General features: G+C 44.7%; 2 protein-coding genes across 5 annotated transcripts in view; one reads left to right on the forward strand and one right to left on the reverse strand.

The window, feature by feature from the left end:
• The window catches only part of SLC10A7 (solute carrier family 10 member 7), a 64,021-nt gene extending 58,444 nt beyond the window's left edge, over positions 1–5,577 (forward strand). For all 4 annotated transcript variants that reach the window (XM_068132420.2, XM_078769205.1, XM_078769207.1 and 1 more), the window contains one exon: positions 5,184–5,577. In XM_068132420.2, coding sequence (XP_067988521.1) covers positions 5,184–5,198 — 15 coding nt within the window. In that variant the 3' untranslated portion in view covers positions 5,199–5,577. The remainder of the gene's footprint in view (positions 1–5,183) is intronic.
• A 911-nt stretch (positions 5,578–6,488) lies between these two features.
• Positions 6,489–20,103, reverse strand: part of LOC137437788 (RNA-binding protein 26) — a 30,875-nt gene continuing 17,260 nt past the window's right edge. Inside the window, exons 10-13 of the mRNA XM_078769208.1 lie at positions 8,824–9,027; positions 8,575–8,661; positions 8,373–8,486; positions 6,489–7,573 (exon numbers count right to left, since the gene is read on the reverse strand). Of these exons, the coding sequence (XP_078625334.1) occupies positions 7,481–7,573; positions 8,373–8,486; positions 8,575–8,661; positions 8,824–9,027 (498 nt within the window). The 3' untranslated portion in view covers positions 6,489–7,480. The remainder of the gene's footprint in view (positions 7,574–8,372; positions 8,487–8,574; positions 8,662–8,823; positions 9,028–20,103) is intronic.

Below are 20,103 nucleotides of genomic sequence, written 5' to 3' on the forward strand. Positions count from 1 at the left end.
ATCAGGTGACTTTAGTCTAGTCTGACTTTAGTTAGACTGAGACTTTAGTTTAGTCTCAATCAAAATCAGACATGTGGTTACTGAGAAAAACGAGGTTTATCCCGTACAGATGGACGGACAACCCAAAAACTGAATGCCTCCGGTGACGAATAAAAACTTTCCCTAATGTAAATCGTTAAAACCTGAGGCCACTCAAAATATAGATGTGACATCTCTTCCGGCCCCAAGGATTCTTATTCGCTCTGTTTTCTTCTACGAGCAATGGTACCCGCCCTATGGGTGGGGCTTCAATTGGGAGGCCCAAATGAAAAGGCAAAATATCAGAAATTGAAGGCTTTTTATTTTATTTTAAACGATTCATATAAACATCCGTTGAATCACATCACACGCAAATCTTCAAAATCTAAACAGTACATGGCGCCCATTTTGAAAAAATATTGAACTCTGGACAACCCTCCCATCCACTTTCTGAATAATCCTCTCCAAGAAGTTCTGTCACTCAAGCTTTTGGGTCTCACTATCTGCCATGATCTTTCCTGGGAAAACCACATTTCAAATCTGGCCTCCAAAGCCAGTCGCCGACTGGGCATCCTCCGTCGTGCAAAGTCCTTCCTTGGCACACCTGAGCTCCTCACCACATACAAGGCTTTCATCCACAGCTCAATGGAATACTGCTCTCCCCTCTGGGCTGGTGCTCCTGCCTCATACCTAGCTCGTCTTCACGCTGTTGAAACCAAAGCGTTCAGAATCATTGGAATCTCCCGCGATGAAGCTAACTCCAAGGGCCTTTCACTCACTCACCGCAGGCAGGTTGGTGGTCTTTCCGTCTTCTACCGACTCCTCTCTGGCCTTGCCCCCCAGCTCTCTCTGGGCTCTGTCCCCCAAATATTCCTACAGGTCGCACAAGATCTGCCTGCAACCCTCTTATGGTTAAACTGCCAAAATCAAGACTCTCTGCTCACCTTCACTCCTTCATTCCTCTTTTCTCCCGCCTTTGGAACAAACTTCCTCTCTCTCTTCAATCCCACTCCACCCTCCAGGTCTTTAAAACAGCTGTTCACCACCATCTCTTATCTTCCCCCATCCAAAACCTTGATCTTTTCTACCCCCGCTAATTTCACCCCAAATCCACTTTTTTGAAATACCAACTTCTGTCCTGGAAGTCCTCGGTCTTTGTGTTTTATACTTCTCCCCCCCTTCCCACGCCTCCTCCCCCCAAGCCCTCTCCCTTCCACACATCTCCCTGCTCTCAAATGTTGTGTTTGTGTGCTTCCCCTTCTCTCCCCATCTTGTCTTCCGCTCCCTCTTTTTATATATTTTGTTTGTCTGGTTGATTTGTTTGTGAAATAAATGTTAGCTCTTTCACGAGCCTCGATTCAGTATACAAAAACTCTGCAAAACAGAAGCGGCTGCTACACGTCTTTCTCAGTCGCACGTTTATGTGTGAAGAGTGTGCGCCGAATCTAACACGGAAGCGGCCGCTACACCTGTTTCTCAGTCGCTTTGCACACGCTACCATGTTACTTCGGAGCCGCACGTTTAGATAGGAAGAGTTCGTCAGGAGTCGATCTACTCTCTCCTGGTACGTAGAATAAACAGTATTTGTAGAATTTCAACAAAAACCACATCACTGTTCATAATCGGTAAATATGATTCCATCGTGTTTGGAAGAAGTGTAAAATTGGAAAACTATAGCCTATTTTACCCCCAGGTATTCCAGGGGTCCCAGGAATACCCACCCAAAATATCGTTGCGATCGGTTGAACCGTTTTTGCGGTGCCTTTGAACGGACGAACGGACATTTGGTGAATTACAGTAAGATCCAATCTGTAGATTAACTGTGAAAAATGTTGCGACAGAAAATGCCCGAAAAATATGACTGTGAACACGTTGCGCAAATATGGACTGAGATTTAATAACGGACGTTCTGAGTCACCTGTGCTGCACATGTGGAAGTCTATTGTCAAATGTCAAAGTCTACTATGTCAAAAAAAAACTCAGTTGTGCTACAAGATAGTGCAAACTTCATGTTTGCATATCTATTGTTTTTATTTTTTATGCCCCCACTCCCAAAGGTGGCCAGAGGCATTATGTTTTCGGGTTGTCCGTCCGTCCATCCGGGCTAAACCTCGTTTTTCTCAGCCACCACATGTGCAATTCAGACAAAACTTTCAGGGTAGGAGTGATGCCCATGCAGAATGTTTTTATGATAATTGTGATGCCTCAGGTCACGTGGTATGGCAGCCATCTTGGATTAAACGCAAAGAATTAAAAAATATATTTCTCAGAAACCACTGAATGAAAAAATTTGAAACTTGGCACATTGTCAAGTACTCCCAATGGGGAACAAAAGCATGATATTGATGACATCATAGGTGAAGTGGTATACCAGCCAAAAATGTTTTAATCGAATTCCTTATCCTAAAAATCTGAAATTGCATGCACATGATCTATGAACCATTTGTATTGAAATATGAAATTTATGACATAGGTCTGTTATCAGCCATTTTGGATTTAAACTAAAACCGTAAAAAAAAAAAAAACCATCTCCCAAACCACCAAATCAATTGACAAAACTTTTCATGTTTTATATTTACTTTAAATCTTTACATGACTAGGCATGGCGATTAAAAGATCACAAAAACATCTGTCACATGGCGTGGCAGCCATATTGGATTGAAGGAAAATATTAAATAATTATATCCTGAAAATGCTTACCCTACCGATGCGAAATTTTACAAATATCATCAAACACCATTGTTGCATATAGTTTGAAAATGATGATGTCGGAGGTCACGTGGTTTAGCAGCCATCTTGGATAGAAAAACGACCATTATCAGATAAACACAAAACTTCACAAACGTGATCCCCGATGTACATACAAATGCAGAGTGTACATTTTTAAGGTCATATGTCATGTGGTATGGCAGCCATATTAGCTTGAAAGCCGATATTTCAAAAAATCCCTTCTCTGAAACCACTTCACCTATCGATGTGAAACCTGTCATGGCTGATGAAAATGTGATACTTGGAAACGGCTGAAGGGATTTAAGTCAAACTTGTTTATTTTTAGGACAGTGAACGAGGGCATCTACCCGTTGTGGGACTATGCGGAGGCATATTGTCGACACAGTCGCATTGCTCTAGTTTAAATTTACATTCAAAATAGAAAAGGTAATTGACGAACACCCTGTATTAAAGTAGACTCACACAGTCACACATGCAAACAGACCAATTACGAGAGTCTCTCCTGACCCTTTGGGAATGGGAGAGGATAATAATTGTAAAACGGCAAATTCCAAAATATACAAATGGCACAATTGCATCGAAGCAGGCACAGTTTTTATATGAGCAATTTAAAATGTTTTTGATACGACTAATTAAAACAGCTGACCCGTGGATGTTTGTCAAAAGCACAAAACTCACTCGGAGCAAGATCTTGAAGGAACCAAATCCACCGAGCTTGAGGGGTTTCCAAACCGTAGGCACGTAAATGGCACCTCTTCCATATTATTAAGTTATCGATTTTCTATTGGTGAACGTCCAATCAGCTTTGAGGTCATTTTCCTCCACCATAGGATAACCACACCCAACAAAGTTCATTTCCATCGGGGGTCATGTGGAGTGACTCGCGTTGGCTTTCCTGCTTCTTGAACAGAGGAAACCGCAGATTGTCTGGTGTCGTGTAACGCCGATCTTCCTCATAGGAGTTCGTTCAGCTGCTGAGAGTCAGACATATTTGTGGGTGAAGGGTTAACCCCTTTCAAAATATCATTAATCACAGTTCATGGTGTTAACATGACTCCAAACACTCAATGTATACATGTATATCGCATGAGGATGTAAGGAATGAAGCAGCCACGTTTATAAATAAATTAAATTGTTAAGTTTGATGTATGAATGAAGATTAAAAACAAAAACTAAAGCAATGTGCGACTTTCAAAATGACACAATCCGCCCCAGAATGCTTTGCGCAAGCACAGAAATCCCAGAACATGGAGGTGTTCGGGGAAACAGTATATCGTGCATGCGAGATAAGGATCATTACCTAAAATGGCTCAAAGCTTCAAAAAGAAGCTGAAAATACCTGAAAACGTATCAGCGGGAAAGAAGAGAAAACCTCTGCACAACAAAAAAAGTGGATAACGTTCTCAACTCACCCAAAAAAGTTGATATCTTGCAGCTCCCCATACTGCAAACTTCTAAGAACGTGTGGACCGATGCAAGGCCCAAAGGTACGTAGTCCAAACAGAAACTACTTGTTCCAGCATTTCCACCCAAACCTTTGTGCTTCTTAACACCTATGCGAAGGACATAACACCTATGCGAACACCTATGCGAACTACACCTATGCGAACTTAACACCTATGCGAAGGGCCTTATCGATGCACAGGATAAATTTAAATTGATGATATTTGCTATTAATCATGTTTGGGAGGGAGAGAAGAGGGAGGGGTGGGAGTTGTATGGGCCGCGAGGACCATTATAAATATTTTTGGTTTGATTCTGGGGCCACAAGAGAAATATTACATTTGTGCATCTATTAGTAAAAGGAGAAGCATCCGTCCTTGTGTGTATGTATTGTATGTTCAACCACGTCCGCAACTCGATAATTGCATTAACGGGGAATGGTCCGAACTTGACCTCTCATTCACAAATATTTCTCATATTTCCACGAATGTGATTTGCAATCAGGAATATAAAAGTTATGGTATTGCCACTCTTTCCCCCAAGTGCTGAAAATTATGTTTAAATGATGATTTGATAGATTTTGCTCTAGGAAGAGCAAGTTGAAAGTGCCCATTGAGCAGAAGCATGTCACTGAAAACGCTCAACCTGCACATGTGAAAAAAGGCCTCGTTAGTATCCATAGGTTGTTTTGAAAGTCTCGAATTTTAATCCGTTAAAAAATAAAATTAAGTTTTGCGATGAAATTCGTTTTTCCTAAATTAAAGGAGCAAATTGGGATTTGCACAAGCCCGCACTTACCCAATAATAATCAACAGCATTATGTGGTTTATAAGAGATCAATTGGACATATCCACAGTCTAATCCACAAAGAAGAAAAACTGTACTTTAAAGCTCACCTCCATCATGGCGTATCTCCGCACACCCACAGGTGGATAGGGCCACAAACGGCCTTTGAGGCGCTCCGTCTAATCATACCCTCCCTGTCATCCCAGGCCACAGACGTGTGACCATTGCAGTTGCTCATATGATGGAGCGAAGAGAGTTGTGGTGGCTGGTGGTGGGGCAACTCGTGTGATGGTGGTGGTGGTGGTGATCCTTTACCAAAGATGGTGACGGTGTCGTGAAGAATGGCGACGAAGAAGAATGGGACATTTGTTCACCAGTATGTGGTGAGGTGGTTGTCCCTGGTGTGCAGAGGGTTGGTGATATTCAAGAAAAACACAACCAAAGGTCATACCTTTGAAACAGTGGTTTGGGGACATGCTCTCTTTCACCTGATGTCCAACTGTAAACCCATGCTTGTACAATTGTTTATCTTCTGGATATGATATTGGGGAAACTGCCATTTTACACACAAATAAAGTATTTTTCATTAATGATACTGTACATATGTTAAGGAGGAAATGGTTCACTTTATCCGATTAATCAAACAATTGAATATTTGAGCCTCACCATTCAATCAGAGTCCAAGGCGATCCACCATCAACGACAGGATACATCAACCCCACAGAAAGGCCTTTGCTGGTGGGGCACAACTCATCCAAAAATTAAGGCAGGGCTAAACACAGATGAATTATCAACATAAGTGACCTTTTCACCCCCCTCCATCCTTCCCTCCACACTAAAGGATGGGCTATTGACCAATCCGCGTTGAGTTAAAACACCCGCTATTAAGAAATGGAGACGATCACTATCCAATAAGCAAGGCTCACGCTTGACAATTCAAACAAAGTGGTCTTCGTCCAGGAGTGTGCAAGGCTTGTGTGCCAGGTGTTGAGCATCCTCTCAAGGGGGAGGGGCACCACATCACTGCAATAGCCAGGTAGCAAGACCAAACCTTGTCCATCACACCGACCTCCTATCCCCCACTAAAAGGCAACCAGAAAGATGTCTCCACACAAACCAACACCTTCAAGTGAACACCACCACCAGCTCTCAAATGAACACCTCACTTCCACCAGCTTCACCTTTACCCCTCCCCCACTTTTGCAACCACTCCCCTCCCCTATTCCCAATGAAACTTACCTCTTCCATCCATGCACCCCATTAAAACAATCAGCACACACAATCTCGCGCGCACACAATCTCGCGCGCACACAATCTCGCGCGCACACAATCTCGCGCACACACAATCTCGCGCACACACAATCTCGCGCACACACACACACACACACACACACACACACACACACACACACACACACACACACACACACACACACACACACACACACACACACACACACACACACACACACACACACACACAATTGTTGTTGAGCTCTTTTATGAACAGGTTATGGGGGGCTCCTTTTTTGTTACACAGATTGTTCTTTTCCTTTTTTCCAAAATGGCAGTAGAAAGTATTTTTTTTATTGCCAATTCTTTTTTTTTTGTCTGCCCCATTCTACAACGCTCTTTATTTTTTTTTAATCAAAGAGAAAGGCGTTTTGTATTTTAAAAAAATTCACAAAACATAATGCAAGCAACAGATGATAGAGACATTTCCAGTGCTTCATACAGGGCAAACCATCGACTTCCAGTCACTGACTGCTCTTTTGATGAAACCACGAGCCGTTTGTACCTCCTCATGGATTCAGATCATGTGCCCGATTGTGGAGGAGGCTTACAGTTTCCAAATGAATGCCGTTTCCCTAAAGAATGCCTTTTTTCCTGACCGGATGATTCGTTTCGGGAAGAAAAGGCATTCTTTCGGGAAACACCCTTTACCCAGCCCATCAGGTTTCCAAACAAACAGGCCGGTTCTGCTGCGCCGGACCTGAAGTTTTCAAATGAAGGTCCCGGACCAGCTGCGCCTGGCCCGTCGGGTGTACCATGATTTTTGGAGTCCAGCTGATGTTATCAATTAACACACCATTAACAGGTGTCCAACATACTGTGCTCACAGGCACACTCAAGGGAGCATCGCAGCAGAACAGGTGAGCTAGTCACCTAAGAAAGAAATAATTAAACAAAGAAACAGAAACTACTTGTTCCAGCATTTTTTTTTCTAGCAAACCTAAAAATGGCAACATTTAAAAACATTATCTTCACCGCAAACATCGCACCGTGACAAAACATCAAGATAATCGTTTTGTTATTTTCTTTTTACAAACTATCAACATTATACAGGTTTGAAACACGCGACACCCCCGCACCCGTCTTCCCTCCACTGGGGCTGGGCCAATTCACGTGGTCCTATTCCCGACATCGACCGCAGTCCGCTTAGTCTCTTTCCCGCGGGCCTCGCAGTCTCCAGGGAAACGAGGCTCGATGCCGAATTTGTTCGCTATCGCCGCCACGACCTCGACTCGTCCTCCTCCTCTTCCTCCTCTTCATCGTCGTCGTCCGGGAGCAACACGTTATCGCTTACGTCCGGCTCCTGCCGTGACACGTGAGAAAAGTTAGAGGGGGGAAAAGGGGAGCAAGAAGAGGTAGATATGAATTCAAGGCAATTCTAACTGGCGAACATGTACATCGTACGACCGGCAAAGAATTGGTTGCATCATTATTGAAGAGCAGCTGCATCACCAATGTAGTGCACTTGATAAGTGGAGCAGGAATTTGGAACTGGGCCAGGATAACGGTGCACAATGACCTTTCAAAGGTCACTTAAGGATCCTTTAACGTCACTAGCAAACAAAAGCTGGCATATGTGACGACCAACTTCACATCACCTTTGAGGAACGGCTGTTACCTGTGATGCACCGACGTGCTCGGGAAACACCAGGATGACTTTGTAGTCGGGACAGGAACCAAAACCAGGTTTTATTTGCTGAAGGTCAACAACGATGTGCTAACTGCCGCCATTTGGCGTTAACCTTTAACGATTGCTCCGACGAAAGGCTAACACTTGATTGAAACAGCTTTGTTTTCTTTCCCATAACGGTTCGCATAACTTTGTTGATTATTAATAAATAAAACCTCTCATTCCAATTAATCGGCTGTCGCAGACCGATATTCGATTTGGGGGTAAAAAAGAAAAGAAAAGAGGAATGTGCCTCAAAACAGCACAAAGTGTCCCTACCATGGACTATCCTGCCAACTGCATAGCATCATTATAATCATCATCACAAACGTAAGTTACAAGTGTGGAAACATTTTCCTGGGATTTGGGGTGTTTTGGAGAATAAAGTAAAAAGGCACAACAGAAACACCGATCGATCATGTTAATAACGTACCTCTTCCTCATCAAGCTCGTCGTCCTCTGCCTCCCGCGTGGTTGCCATTGCCTTTGGCTTGTACCAAGACAGGTGCAGTAACCGGCCCTTGAATCGCGCGCCCTGCAGAGCGGCCTGCAGAACGACATAAACGCATCAAGCACAGCGAGACAAACGCCACCGGAAGGGACAGGGGTCTCGAGAAGGACACCATCATACTTACATGTTCGGCATCCTGGCGTGTGCGGAAAGCGACAACGATGAACGGAGATCCTTCATCGCATGACATCTCCTCTACTTCACAAAAAAGCTGTGACACGCATGGCTCAAGTTAAAAGCAGAACTTGGACCGACTCCATGACCCATAAAATGGCCCACAATGCACCATTTGTGATCAATTTAAAAACTTCACCATTTAACCAACAATTATATGAGAGTGTTGCATACAATTTATGCCTCGTTTGTCCTCTACCTTGAAATGCTGCAACAGTTCTTCCTGCTCGCCGGGAGCCATTCCAGAAACCTGCAGCGCCTTAGGCCGATGGTCAAGCGCCGTGTGACCCAAGGTCATGCGGCCTCGTCCCCGAAACCCCCGACCACGGCCACGAACCCGCCCGCGCTCTGCCAGCAGACCGCCTCGCCCTCGTCCAGGCCCGATGATTCCCAACTGCGCGGCCTGAAGGTAAAGATAACCCGAGAGGATCTCAAGTAGGACATGGCATATGTCATAGCAAGTGCGGTTTGGTATTAGCAACTACAGCTGATATTTGACCAAACAGCAAAAAATCCAAGTTCATAGTTTGTACTATGAAAATAACTTCATTCCACGAAAGCCATGTTATCTTTTAAAACAAACCATCAATCCGTTACAGGTTTGGATGAATGAACCAAGAATAAAAAGGATGCCCAACAAGCGTGCACGGCCAGGTCATGGTGGAAGAGTCGTACGTACAGCAATGCACTCGTGTGCGCTGAAATGCAAAGGGGGAAAAAATAATGCGCATCACTCGAGTGAAGCCTTGGAGTGATCGATCCGTGAGAAGACTGCGTTCGGGTCCATGTCGCTTTGGCGGTGCCTGCACGTAGGACACGACCACGAGTGCCTTCTTTCGCCTCAACGATGAAGCGGGATCAGCACCCAGGAGAAGGTGCTCGACTCTTCGACCGATCGGTCGGTAACCGAGGCAAAGCTGGTTACGCCCTCACATGTGGTATTTCCACACGTGCAGTACCACTCGACTCACGGTGAATCAACTTGGTAAAGTTTCCACACACAAAAATGAAAGAAAAAGGGATGACAATTTTGTCTTTTTCATTCCACCTTGAACATCAGTTTTGTTTTTTTTTTGTTTTTAAAGAAGTGCAGGAAACGTCAATGCGTTTCAAATTCACCCGAAAGAGCTGGAAAGAAAACATCGGCGAAAGAGATCCGATATAAGTAAACACTGCCAACGAATCAGTGGTGCCTGCACCCTGAAGATAATGGCAGGGAAGGCCTGAAGGGATTGCCAGTGAATAAAAAAGGCCCAGAGTTGTTTTCCTGAGAGCACCATGTCAAGTGACAGTTTTTGCCACGGGGAAGCCCCAAGAAGAGCGGCGGAAGAGTGAAGAACGGCACTGGAGAAACGCAGACTCGTGAAAAGAGAAACGTTAACACCAGTGAACCGAATCCGACACCAGTATCTTCAGGCAGGACTGGTCATTAATTTGTTGAGCTCTGTGGCTGCCAGGTGAACAACACGACGAAACCTGTATGCATCGCCTCTCCTGGACTGCAACATCTCAAATCCTTAGCAACAACTATGACGCCTCGAAACAGAATTCTCCCGACAGTTTGCGCCGCCTCAAAAGCACTTCCACGACTCGAGTGACTCAACTCGACCAAACTGCACGGCCAATTGGTTTCCGGCGTATCCCTTAAATGGTCTCTCATGTTCCACTATCAGTGCCAGTTTGAACCGGCTCCACCAATCAGGTGGGTCAGCTCAATCAGTGGGAATGAAACAATCACAGTGACACAGTCAGGCCAGGAGTCGAGTTACTCAGACTAGAAGGATCAAAGGTAAGCAAGTGTGCTACCTTTGCACCATCGTAGGGGACATAAGCTATTGGTTCACTCTCTCTACCAGTCCATGATCAAGGAACGCAATTTTAATTAAATTTTCAAATTTCAACACGAGAATTCGAATCCAAACATGAACCTGCAGTTTACTCCACGATGCCTCCGAAAATAATAAGTGGAACAGAATCTCGTCCTGAGCACGCATGCACACAGCGCAGCAGAGCAATGTCTTCAGTCGGTCTTGGCAGGCAATCAAAATTGAAAAATATTCCAAACAGGAAACTTAGATTTTAGGAATGACAAATGACACAAACACTGGCATGAAGAACTAATTTAACATGTTCAATAAGATGGTGTAAAATAGGGTGCATCAACAGCAGTAAACGGACTATTCAATGGTTTGGTTTGTTTTTAACTGCGTAGCCAATATGTCCCCACAACCATACACCAATCAGTGCTGACGATCTGGTCACATGACAGGGGGACGCATTTAGTAACCATTACAGTTGCATATTTTACTAAAATGAAATACAGTCACGGGAAAAAGTAAGTACACCCCATGTAAAGTTTTGACTTTTTCAACATATTTCAACATACAGCTATTTGATCTTCATTTCAACAATATTGATAGATAAAGGTGATATAATATAACAAATATCATGAAACATTTACATTTTGTAGTCCATTGTATAATTTAAATAAACATAAATGCAAATTTCGCATGTGGAAAAAGTAGAAAAAGTAAGCACACCCTTCGCTCTAATAGGTCGTATTGCCCCCTTTGGCAGAAACAACCTCAAGTAGGCGTTTCTTATAACTGTACCAGTCTCTGACATCGACTGGGAGAAATTTTTGCCCACTCCTCCATGCAGAATTCTTTCAACTGTGCGATGTTTGAGGGGTTTCTTGCATGCACAGCTCGTTTCAAATCCCCCCACAGCATCTCGACGGGATTTAGATCCGGGCTTTGACTTGGCCATTCCAGAACCCTCCATTTCTTTCTTTTCAGCCATTCCTTGGTGGATTTACTGGTATGTTTAGGGTCATTGTCATGTTGCAAGGTCCACCTTCGGTTGAGCTTCAACTTTCCGACGGATGGCCTCACATTATCCTCAAGCACCCTCTGGTACAATGAAGAATTCATAGTGGATTATATGATGGTGAGCTGCTCAGGCCCTGATGCAGCAAAGCTGCCCCAAACCATAATATTTCCACCACCATGCTTTACAGTTGGTATCAGGTTCTTGTGGTCAAATGCTGTCTTTGGTTTTCGCCAAACATGTCTTCTGGTACTGTGGCCAAATAGCTCTACCTTTGACTCATCTGTCCAGAGCACATTGTTCCAGAAGTGCTGGTCTTTGCCTAGGTGTTCATTTGCAAACTTTAGTCTTGCCCTGATGTTCTTTCTGGACAGCAAAGTTTTCCTCCTGACACACCTCCCATTTAGATCAAATTTGTGCAGCCTCTTTCTAATGTTAGACTCGTGCACTTTGACATCAACAGTGGCAAGAGCTACCTGTTGGTCCCGTGATGACATTCTGGGGTTCTTAGAGACTTCTTTCAGCATCTTGCGGTCTGCTCTCGGACTGAACCTGCTGGGGCGGCCTGGCATGAACAAGTTGGCAGTTGTTTGAAATCTTCTCCACTTGAAGATGATCTTCCGGGATCCCGGTGTGTACCCTGGTTTAGAATAGGTACACTGTATCCCTGCGTGTCGTAAGAGGCGACTAAGAGGGTTGGCGTCAGGAAGGGCATCCGGCCATAAAAAATATTGCCTCAAAAAGACAACCATGACTATTACAACTACATATGGGCAGGGTACAGCCCGAAGTGGAGATCGGTTTCTGAGGTTTGGGAAATGGAATGTAGGGACAATGCCAGGGAGATCAGGAGAAGTGGTGGAAGTATTGGTCAGAAGAAGAGTGGACATATGTTGTGTGCAAGAGACAAGATGGAAGGGAAGTGGTGTGAGAATGGTGAAGGGTAGGCACGGACAGAAATACAAGTTTGTGCGGCAAGGGTGCCCGGAGGGCGTAAATGGTGTTGGTGTCCTGTTTTCTGAGGAGTTTGTAGACAGTGTGGTGAGTGTAACTAGAGTGAGTGATAGGTTGATGATGGTGAAAATGATGATTGGAAAGCTCTTGGTGAACGTCATCTCGGGATATGCTCCGCAGGTTGGTCGGAGCGATGAAGAGAAGGACAAGTTTTGGTGTGCGATGGAGAAGCTGATGGAAAACGTGAAAGATGAGGAAGATGTTGTGGTAGGAGGAGACCTAAATGGACATGTGGGAAGGAGTATGGACGGTTTTGAGGGAGTTCATGGGGGTTACGGATAAGGTGTGAGAAATGGAGAAGGTGAAAGGATTTTGGAGTTTGCTGATGGAACTGATTTGTTGATTTGTAATACTCAGTTCCAGAAAGAGGATAATAAGCTTGTTACATCCACGTCAGGTGGGTCATCAACAACCGTTGACTACCTGATGGTGCGTAGGCGAGATAGGGGGCACTTCCGGGACACGAAGGTGAAGCCCGGGGGAGGAGGCTGTTTCACAGCACCACTTGGTTGTCTGCGACATAAGGGTGAAAGGAGCCAGGAGAGCTCGGCGGGTGAAGTACCAACCGAAAATGAAGGTGTGGAGGTTGAAAGAGGTGACAGTAAGGAAGGCATTAAAAGAGAGGCTGAGTAGGGCAGAGGATGATGTGGTTGAGCTTGAAAGTGGTTGGATGTCAATGAAAGATAGTCTGTTGGGAGCCTTTGGTGAGGTATGTGGATGGACAAAAGGACCACCGAGGCACTCGGAAACATGGTGGTGGGATGATGAAGTTGGAAAGAGGATTGACGAGAAGAGGAAGAAGTTCAAGGAGTGGCAGAAGGCGAAGGGTACGGGAGCAGAAAAAGCAGAGCATGAAAGTTATAAGGCAGCCAAGAAGGCTGCAAAGAAAGAGGTAGCAAAGGCGCAGGAGGCATGTAGGAAAATGTTCGGAGAACGCTTGGATTCGGAAGAGGGTCAGAGAGCGGTATTCAGGATTGCAAAGCAGATAGCGAAAGAGGTGTGTGATGTGATGGGGGTGAGTTGCTTGAAGGATGAAGTGGGACAAATCGTTGTGGACCCAGATGGAATTAAAGGAAGATGAAAAAGACATATGGAAATGCTGTTGAATACAGAGAATGAATGGGATGGATGGAAACATAGAGAGTAACCCAGTTTTAGGACCGGCAGAGAAGATAACTGAGAAGTTGAGAAAGCGATACAAGCAATGAAGAGTAGAAAAGCGGGAGGGCCGACGGGAGTTGTGGGAGATATGTTGAAGGCAGCAGGAAGTTGGGGTGTGAAGAGAATGACAGAGATCTGTAATCTGGGGGTGAAAAAAGGCCGCATTCAGGTGGATTGGGAATTGAGTACCCTCGTCCCTCAAAACAAGGGGAAAGGTGACCCTCTGGACTGTGGCACGTACCGAGCGATAAAGTTATTGGAGCATGGAATGAAGGTATTGGAAAGGGTGATGGAGAGGAGGATAAGGAAGAAGGTGAAGATCGACGAAATGAAGTTTGGATTTATGCCAGGAAGAGGAACGACAGACGTGCTCTTTATTGTGAGGCAGTTGCAGGAGAAGTACATGGAGAAGACGAAGAAGTTGTTTCTTGGGTTTGTTGATCTGGAGAAAGCATTCAATAGGGTTCCAGGCGAAGTATTGACATGGGCATTGAGGAAGTTCGGAGTGGAAGAATGGTTAATCAGAGTAGTGATGGCAATGTACAAAAGAGCGCGCACAGCTGCAAGGACGAAGGACGGGAACAGTGCTGAGTTTGAGGTGAAGGTGGGAGTGCATCAGGGGTCGGTACTCAGTCCACTACTATTTGTAGCTGCGATGGAGGTGCTGGCTCAGAACGTAAAGGAGGGTTTACCGTGGGAGTTGTTGTATGCAGATGATCTAGTGTTGATTGCGGAAAGTATGGATGGACTGAAGGAAAAGATGAACAAGTGGAAGGAATGTATGGAGACAAAAGGTCTGAAGGTGAATATCGGAAAGACGAAGGTGATGGCAAGTGGTAAAGCATGTGGTGAGGTGGAAAGAACTGCGAAGTGGCCATGTGCTGTGTGCAGGAAGGGTGTCTGAGTGAACTCCATTCAATGTACAATGTGCGCTGAGTGGGTTCATTAAAAATGCAGTGGTCTGAGAGGGTCATTAACCAGTGTGGCAGCTACATTCCAATGTAAGGTGTGCACAGAGGGAGCTGCAGATGGAGGAAATGTTGAGTTGGATCTTGGAGACGGCGTGAAGCTGGAAGGTGTGAAAATATTTTGCTACCTCGGAGACATGCTGAATGGAGAAGGTGGATCAGACTCGGCAACGGTTGCTGGAGTGAGATGTGCATGGAAGAAGTTTCGGGAACTGAGTGGCGTGCTGATGAGGAGGGGAGTGTCGTTGAAGCTGAAGGGAAAGGTGTATGCTGCATGTGTGAGAAGTGTTATGATTTATGGGAGCGAGACATGGGTAATGAACGTAGAGCAGCAACGAAGGCTGGAAAGGGTGGAAATGCGAATGGTTCGGTGGATGTGTGGAGTATCGTTGAGAGAGAGGAAGACAAATGATGAATTGCGAAAGATGATGGGAATAGAGCCTGTGATTGATGCTGTGAAGAGGAACAGGTTGAGATGGTTTGGTCATGTGTTGAGGAAGGATGAAAGTGACTGGTTGAGAAGAGTGATGGAAATTAATGTAGAAGGAAGTAGAGGACGGGGAAGACCGAGAAAGACTTGGCTAAAGATGGCGGAAGAAGAAATGCGGGCAAGGGGGTTAAACAAGGAGAGAGGCAGAAAATAGGGCAAAATGGAGAAGATCGTCATGGGGACCGCAAGGCTAACCCCCGCTCTGGCAGGGAAAATGGCCTTAAAATGCATGTTGTTGTTGTTGTAGATGATCTTCCGGACAGTTGAATGATTGATTTCAAATTGTTTGGAGATCTTTTTAAATCCCTTCCCAGACTCGTAGTCAGGTTCACTATGTCAATAAATTATATTTCGTTCAAAATCATGGTAGATTAGCAAACCTATACATTTTTGGAAAGGTTATAGCATAAGGAAACTAAAAATCAATGTTTACAAAAAATCAATATATATATATATATATATATATATATATATATATATACTATATATATATATATATATATATATATATATATATATATATATATATATATATATATATATATGTTCGACTGAAGGCGACAACAACAGGCATTTTAAGGCCATTTTCCCTGCAAGAGCGGGGGTTAGCCTTGCGGTCCCCATGACGATGTTCTCCATTTGGCCATTTTTTCTGCATCTCCCCTTGTTAACCCCCTTGCCCACATTTCTTCTTTGACCATCTTTAGCCAAGTCATTCTCGGTCTTCCCCGTCCTCTACTTCCTTCTACATTCATTTCCATCACTCTTCTCAACCAGTCACTTTCATCCTTCCTCAACACATGACCAAACCATCTCAACCTGTTTCTCTTCACAGCATCCATCACAGGCTCTATTCCCATCATCTTTCGCAATTCATCATTTGTCTTCCTCTCTCTCAACGATACTCCACACATCCACCGAACCATTCGCATTTCCACCCTTTCCAGCCTTCATTGCTGCTCTACGTTCATTACCCATGTCTCACTCCCATAAATCATAACACTTCTCACACATGCAGCATACACCTTTCCCTTCAGCTTCAACGACACTCCTCAACGACACGACAACCGACAACCTCAACGACCGACACGCCTCGTCAGCACGCCACTCAGTTCCGGAAACTTCTTCCATGCACATCTCACTCGAGCAACTGTTGCCGAGTCTGATCCACCTTCTCCATTCAGCATGTCTCCTCGATAACAAAATGTTTTCACACCTTCCAGCTTCACGCCATCTCCAAGATCCACCTTAACATTTCCTCCATCTGCAGCTCCCTCTGGGCACACCTTACACTTGAATGTAGCTGCCACCCTGGTTAATGACCCTCTCAAACCACTACATTTTTGATGAACCCACTCAGCGCACATTGTACATTGAATGGAATTCACTCCGAAACCCTTCCTGCACACAGCACACGGCCACTTCCCAGTTCTTTCCACCTCACCACATGCTTTACCACTTGCCATCACCTTCGTTTTTCCGATATTCACCTTCACACCTTTTGTCTCCATACATTCCTTCCACTTGTTCATCTTCTCCTTCAGTCCATCCATACTTTCTGCAATCAACACCAGATCATCTGCATACAACAACTCCCACAGTAAACCCTCCTTTACGTTCTGAGCCAGCAACTCCATCACAGCTACAAATAGTAGTGGTCTTAGTACCGACCCCTGATGCACTCCCACCTTCACCTCAAACTCACCACTGTTCCCATCCTTCGTCCTTACAGCTGTGCGCGCTCTTTTGTACATTGCCATCACTACTCTGATCAACCATTCCTCCACTCCTAACTTCCTCAATGCCCATGTCACTACTTCATATGGAACCCTATCGAATGCTTTCTCCAGATCAACAAACCCAAGAAACAACTTCTTCCTCTTCTCCATGTACTTCTCCTGCAACTGTCTCACAATAAAAAGCGCGTCTGTCGTTCCTCTTCCTGGCATAAATCCAAACTGCATTTCGTCAATCTTCACTTTCTTCCTTATCCTCCTCTCCAACACCCTTTCCAATACCTTCATTCCATGCTCCAATAACTTTATCGCTCGATACGAGCCACAGTCCAGGGGGTCACCTTTCCCCTTGTATAGAGGGACGAGGGTACTCAGTTCCCAATCCACTGGAGTGCGGCCTTCTTTCACCACCAGATTGCAGATCTCTGTCATTCTCTTCACACCCCAATTTCCCGCTGCCTTTAACATATCTCCCACAACTCCCGTCGGCCCTCCTGCTTTTCTACTCTTCATTGCTTTTATCGCTTCCTCAACTTCCTTCTCGGTTATCTTCTCTGCCGGTCCAAAAACTGGGTTACTCTCTATGTTTCCATCCCATTCATTCTCTGCATTCAACAGTATTTCCATATATCTCTTCCATCTTCCTTTAATTCCATCTGGGTCCACAACGATTTGTCCCACTTCATCCTTCAAGCAACTCACCCCCACCACATCACACCTCTCTTTCGCTATCTGCTTTGCAATCCTGAATACCGACACAGGAATGTGGAATTTATTACTCCCGCCAGGGAGTAATGCATTCGCTCGTGTGCGTGTGTGTGTGTGAACAAGATATCTGGAAAAGTTCTGAACGGATTTGGATGAAAGTTGGTGGGATGATTGCCCTTGGGATAAGGAAGAATTTATTAGTTTTTGGTGAAGCTCAGGATATTATTCCGGATCCAGGAATTTTTTGGGGAATTTTTTTTCTGTTTTCCTTTAAAAACCATTTTCTCTGCAATAATTGGACCGATTGAGAGCAAATTTTCACCATCGGGGGGGACTCGGTCTGTGGAATATTTTAATGGTAATTATGACGTCACAGGTCACGTGGTTCGGCCGCCATCTTGTTGTGAGTGAAAAACACTAAAATCCAATTTTTTCAAAAACGCCTGAAAAGATCGAGGCCAAACTTTGCAGGCAGAATCACATACCCATGATAAAACAAAAAAGTCAGCGAGCATGACGTCATGCATCACAAGGTCAGAGTTATGACGTTTTTAAGCACAAACCTTTGAAACCTCGCTCCTCCCTCATTTGTGATCCAATTGAGGGGACACTTCACAGATCTGTTCAGCATGTCAGTCTCCTAAAATGTCCTTTTGGAATTTGCGATAGGTCACGTGGTTTGACAGATATTAATTAAATGCAAATAATAAAAACATTTATATCTCTTGAACCACTTCATTGATCGACGTGAAACTTCATACTTTAGTGGAAGTCGTGAAGATTAACAAGTGTGCAAAATTTGAAGATGATTGGATGTACGGTCTGGAAGCTCGAAGTTATTGCGTGAAGAAGAAGAGTCTTCGACTGTGGACGATTAATTATTTATCACATGTACAGACTTGCAGGCATTGTTTGACACAATCTCCCGGGTTAATTTGAACCTCAAATAAAATTATAATTCCAGATTTGTCAATGGGCTGAGGTATATTAAACGAATAAACAGATTTGGCAAAATTCCGACTTTTTTTTAAAAGATCGCATATTCAGCCAGGGTTGTGCGAGGCTGAAGAAGAAGAAACCTCGCATGGGCTTCCCAGACCAAATAAATAATTCTAGCTCTGCGATGTTCAGGTTTATTACTCCGGCTAGGGAGTAATGCATTTGATTGTGTCCGTCCGTGTGTGTGTGTGTGTGTGTGTGTGTGTGTGTGTGTGTGTGTGTGTGTGTGTGTGTTCGTATGTTCGTGTGTTTGTGAACAAGATATATGGAAAAGTTCTGAACGGATTTGGATGAAAGTTGGTGGGATGATTGCCCTTGGGATAAGGAAGAATTGATTAGTTTTTGGTGAAGCTCAGGATATTATTCCGGATCCAGGAATTTTTTTGGGGGAATTTTTTTCTGTTTTACTGCATTAAAGCTTTTATTCTTATTCTTATAGTCTAGTAGGAAGACTAGGTCCCCCTGCACCCCCCGGAGATATACTTCTAATCAGTGTTTCTAGATTGGAAAAAATGTGTAGAAAATGACTAGCTATGGCCCCAAGCTGAAAAAATGTCCCACATACCATTTTTATGCAAATTACTGCTGCAAATTTTATGCAAAATTATGCAAATTTTATGCAAATTTTTGATGAGGAGTAGAGTTGAGGGGTCTTTGAGGGCTTCATCGAGGTGCTCTCGGTTGCAAGACTGGGTCATTCTGAGAAGCACAGCAGGGTCAGAGATCATGATGTTCTCCTCCTCAGTGAATCTCTCCATCAACAGCCTCTCCATTGCCTCACACACTGTTTTGAGGCAAAAGAGGGACTTTGCGTAGGCCTTTCCACTGAGAACACCTTTGAGAGATCCACTTGTTACTAGTTGTGCCTCAAAGAGAATCTCTGCATATCCAGAACCACGCATCTTGTGTCCAGTGAGCATCCCGATGTAGTTCATGGATGTGTGGAAGGGTCCAATCGTTACTACATGACTAGCAAATTCATTTGGCCAGCGCCAGATGATGGGAAGGGCTTTCATGCAGACACCCAGATCAAATGTATTCAGGACCCATCTCTGACCCACCTCAGCAGTTGCTGCCTCGGAACGCTTCAGTAGCTCACGAACAACTGCGTTGTCTGTGATCGGTTGGTGGATAGGCGTGCAGTAGTCGACTGTTGATTTGCTGGGTGGGGGAGAACCAGTTGCAGAGGTGAAACCCCCTAGCCCAGGCACAGGCTGCAGGCCATTGCCATGCCATGCAGGCACCAGGCACAGACCGATCACAGACAACGCAGTTGTTCGTGAGCTACTGAAGCGTTCCGAGGCAGCAACTGCTGAGGTGGGTCAGAGATGGGTCCTGAATACATTTGATCTGGGTGTCTGCATGAAAGCCCTTCCCATCATCTGGCGCTGGCCAAATGAATTTGCTAGTCATGTAGTAACGATTGGACCCTTCCACACATCCATGAACTACATCGGGATGCTCACTGGACACAAGATGCGTGGTTCTGGATATGCAGAGATTCTCTTTGAGGCACAACTAGTAACAAGTGGATCTCTCAAAGGTGTTCTCAGTGGAAAGGCCTACGCAAAGTC

This window comes from Myxine glutinosa, unplaced genomic scaffold, assembly GCF_964187855.1.
Source record: "Myxine glutinosa unplaced genomic scaffold, kmMyxGlut1.1 SCAFFOLD_1688, whole genome shotgun sequence".
Taxonomy (NCBI): domain Eukaryota; kingdom Metazoa; phylum Chordata; class Myxini; order Myxiniformes; family Myxinidae; genus Myxine; species Myxine glutinosa.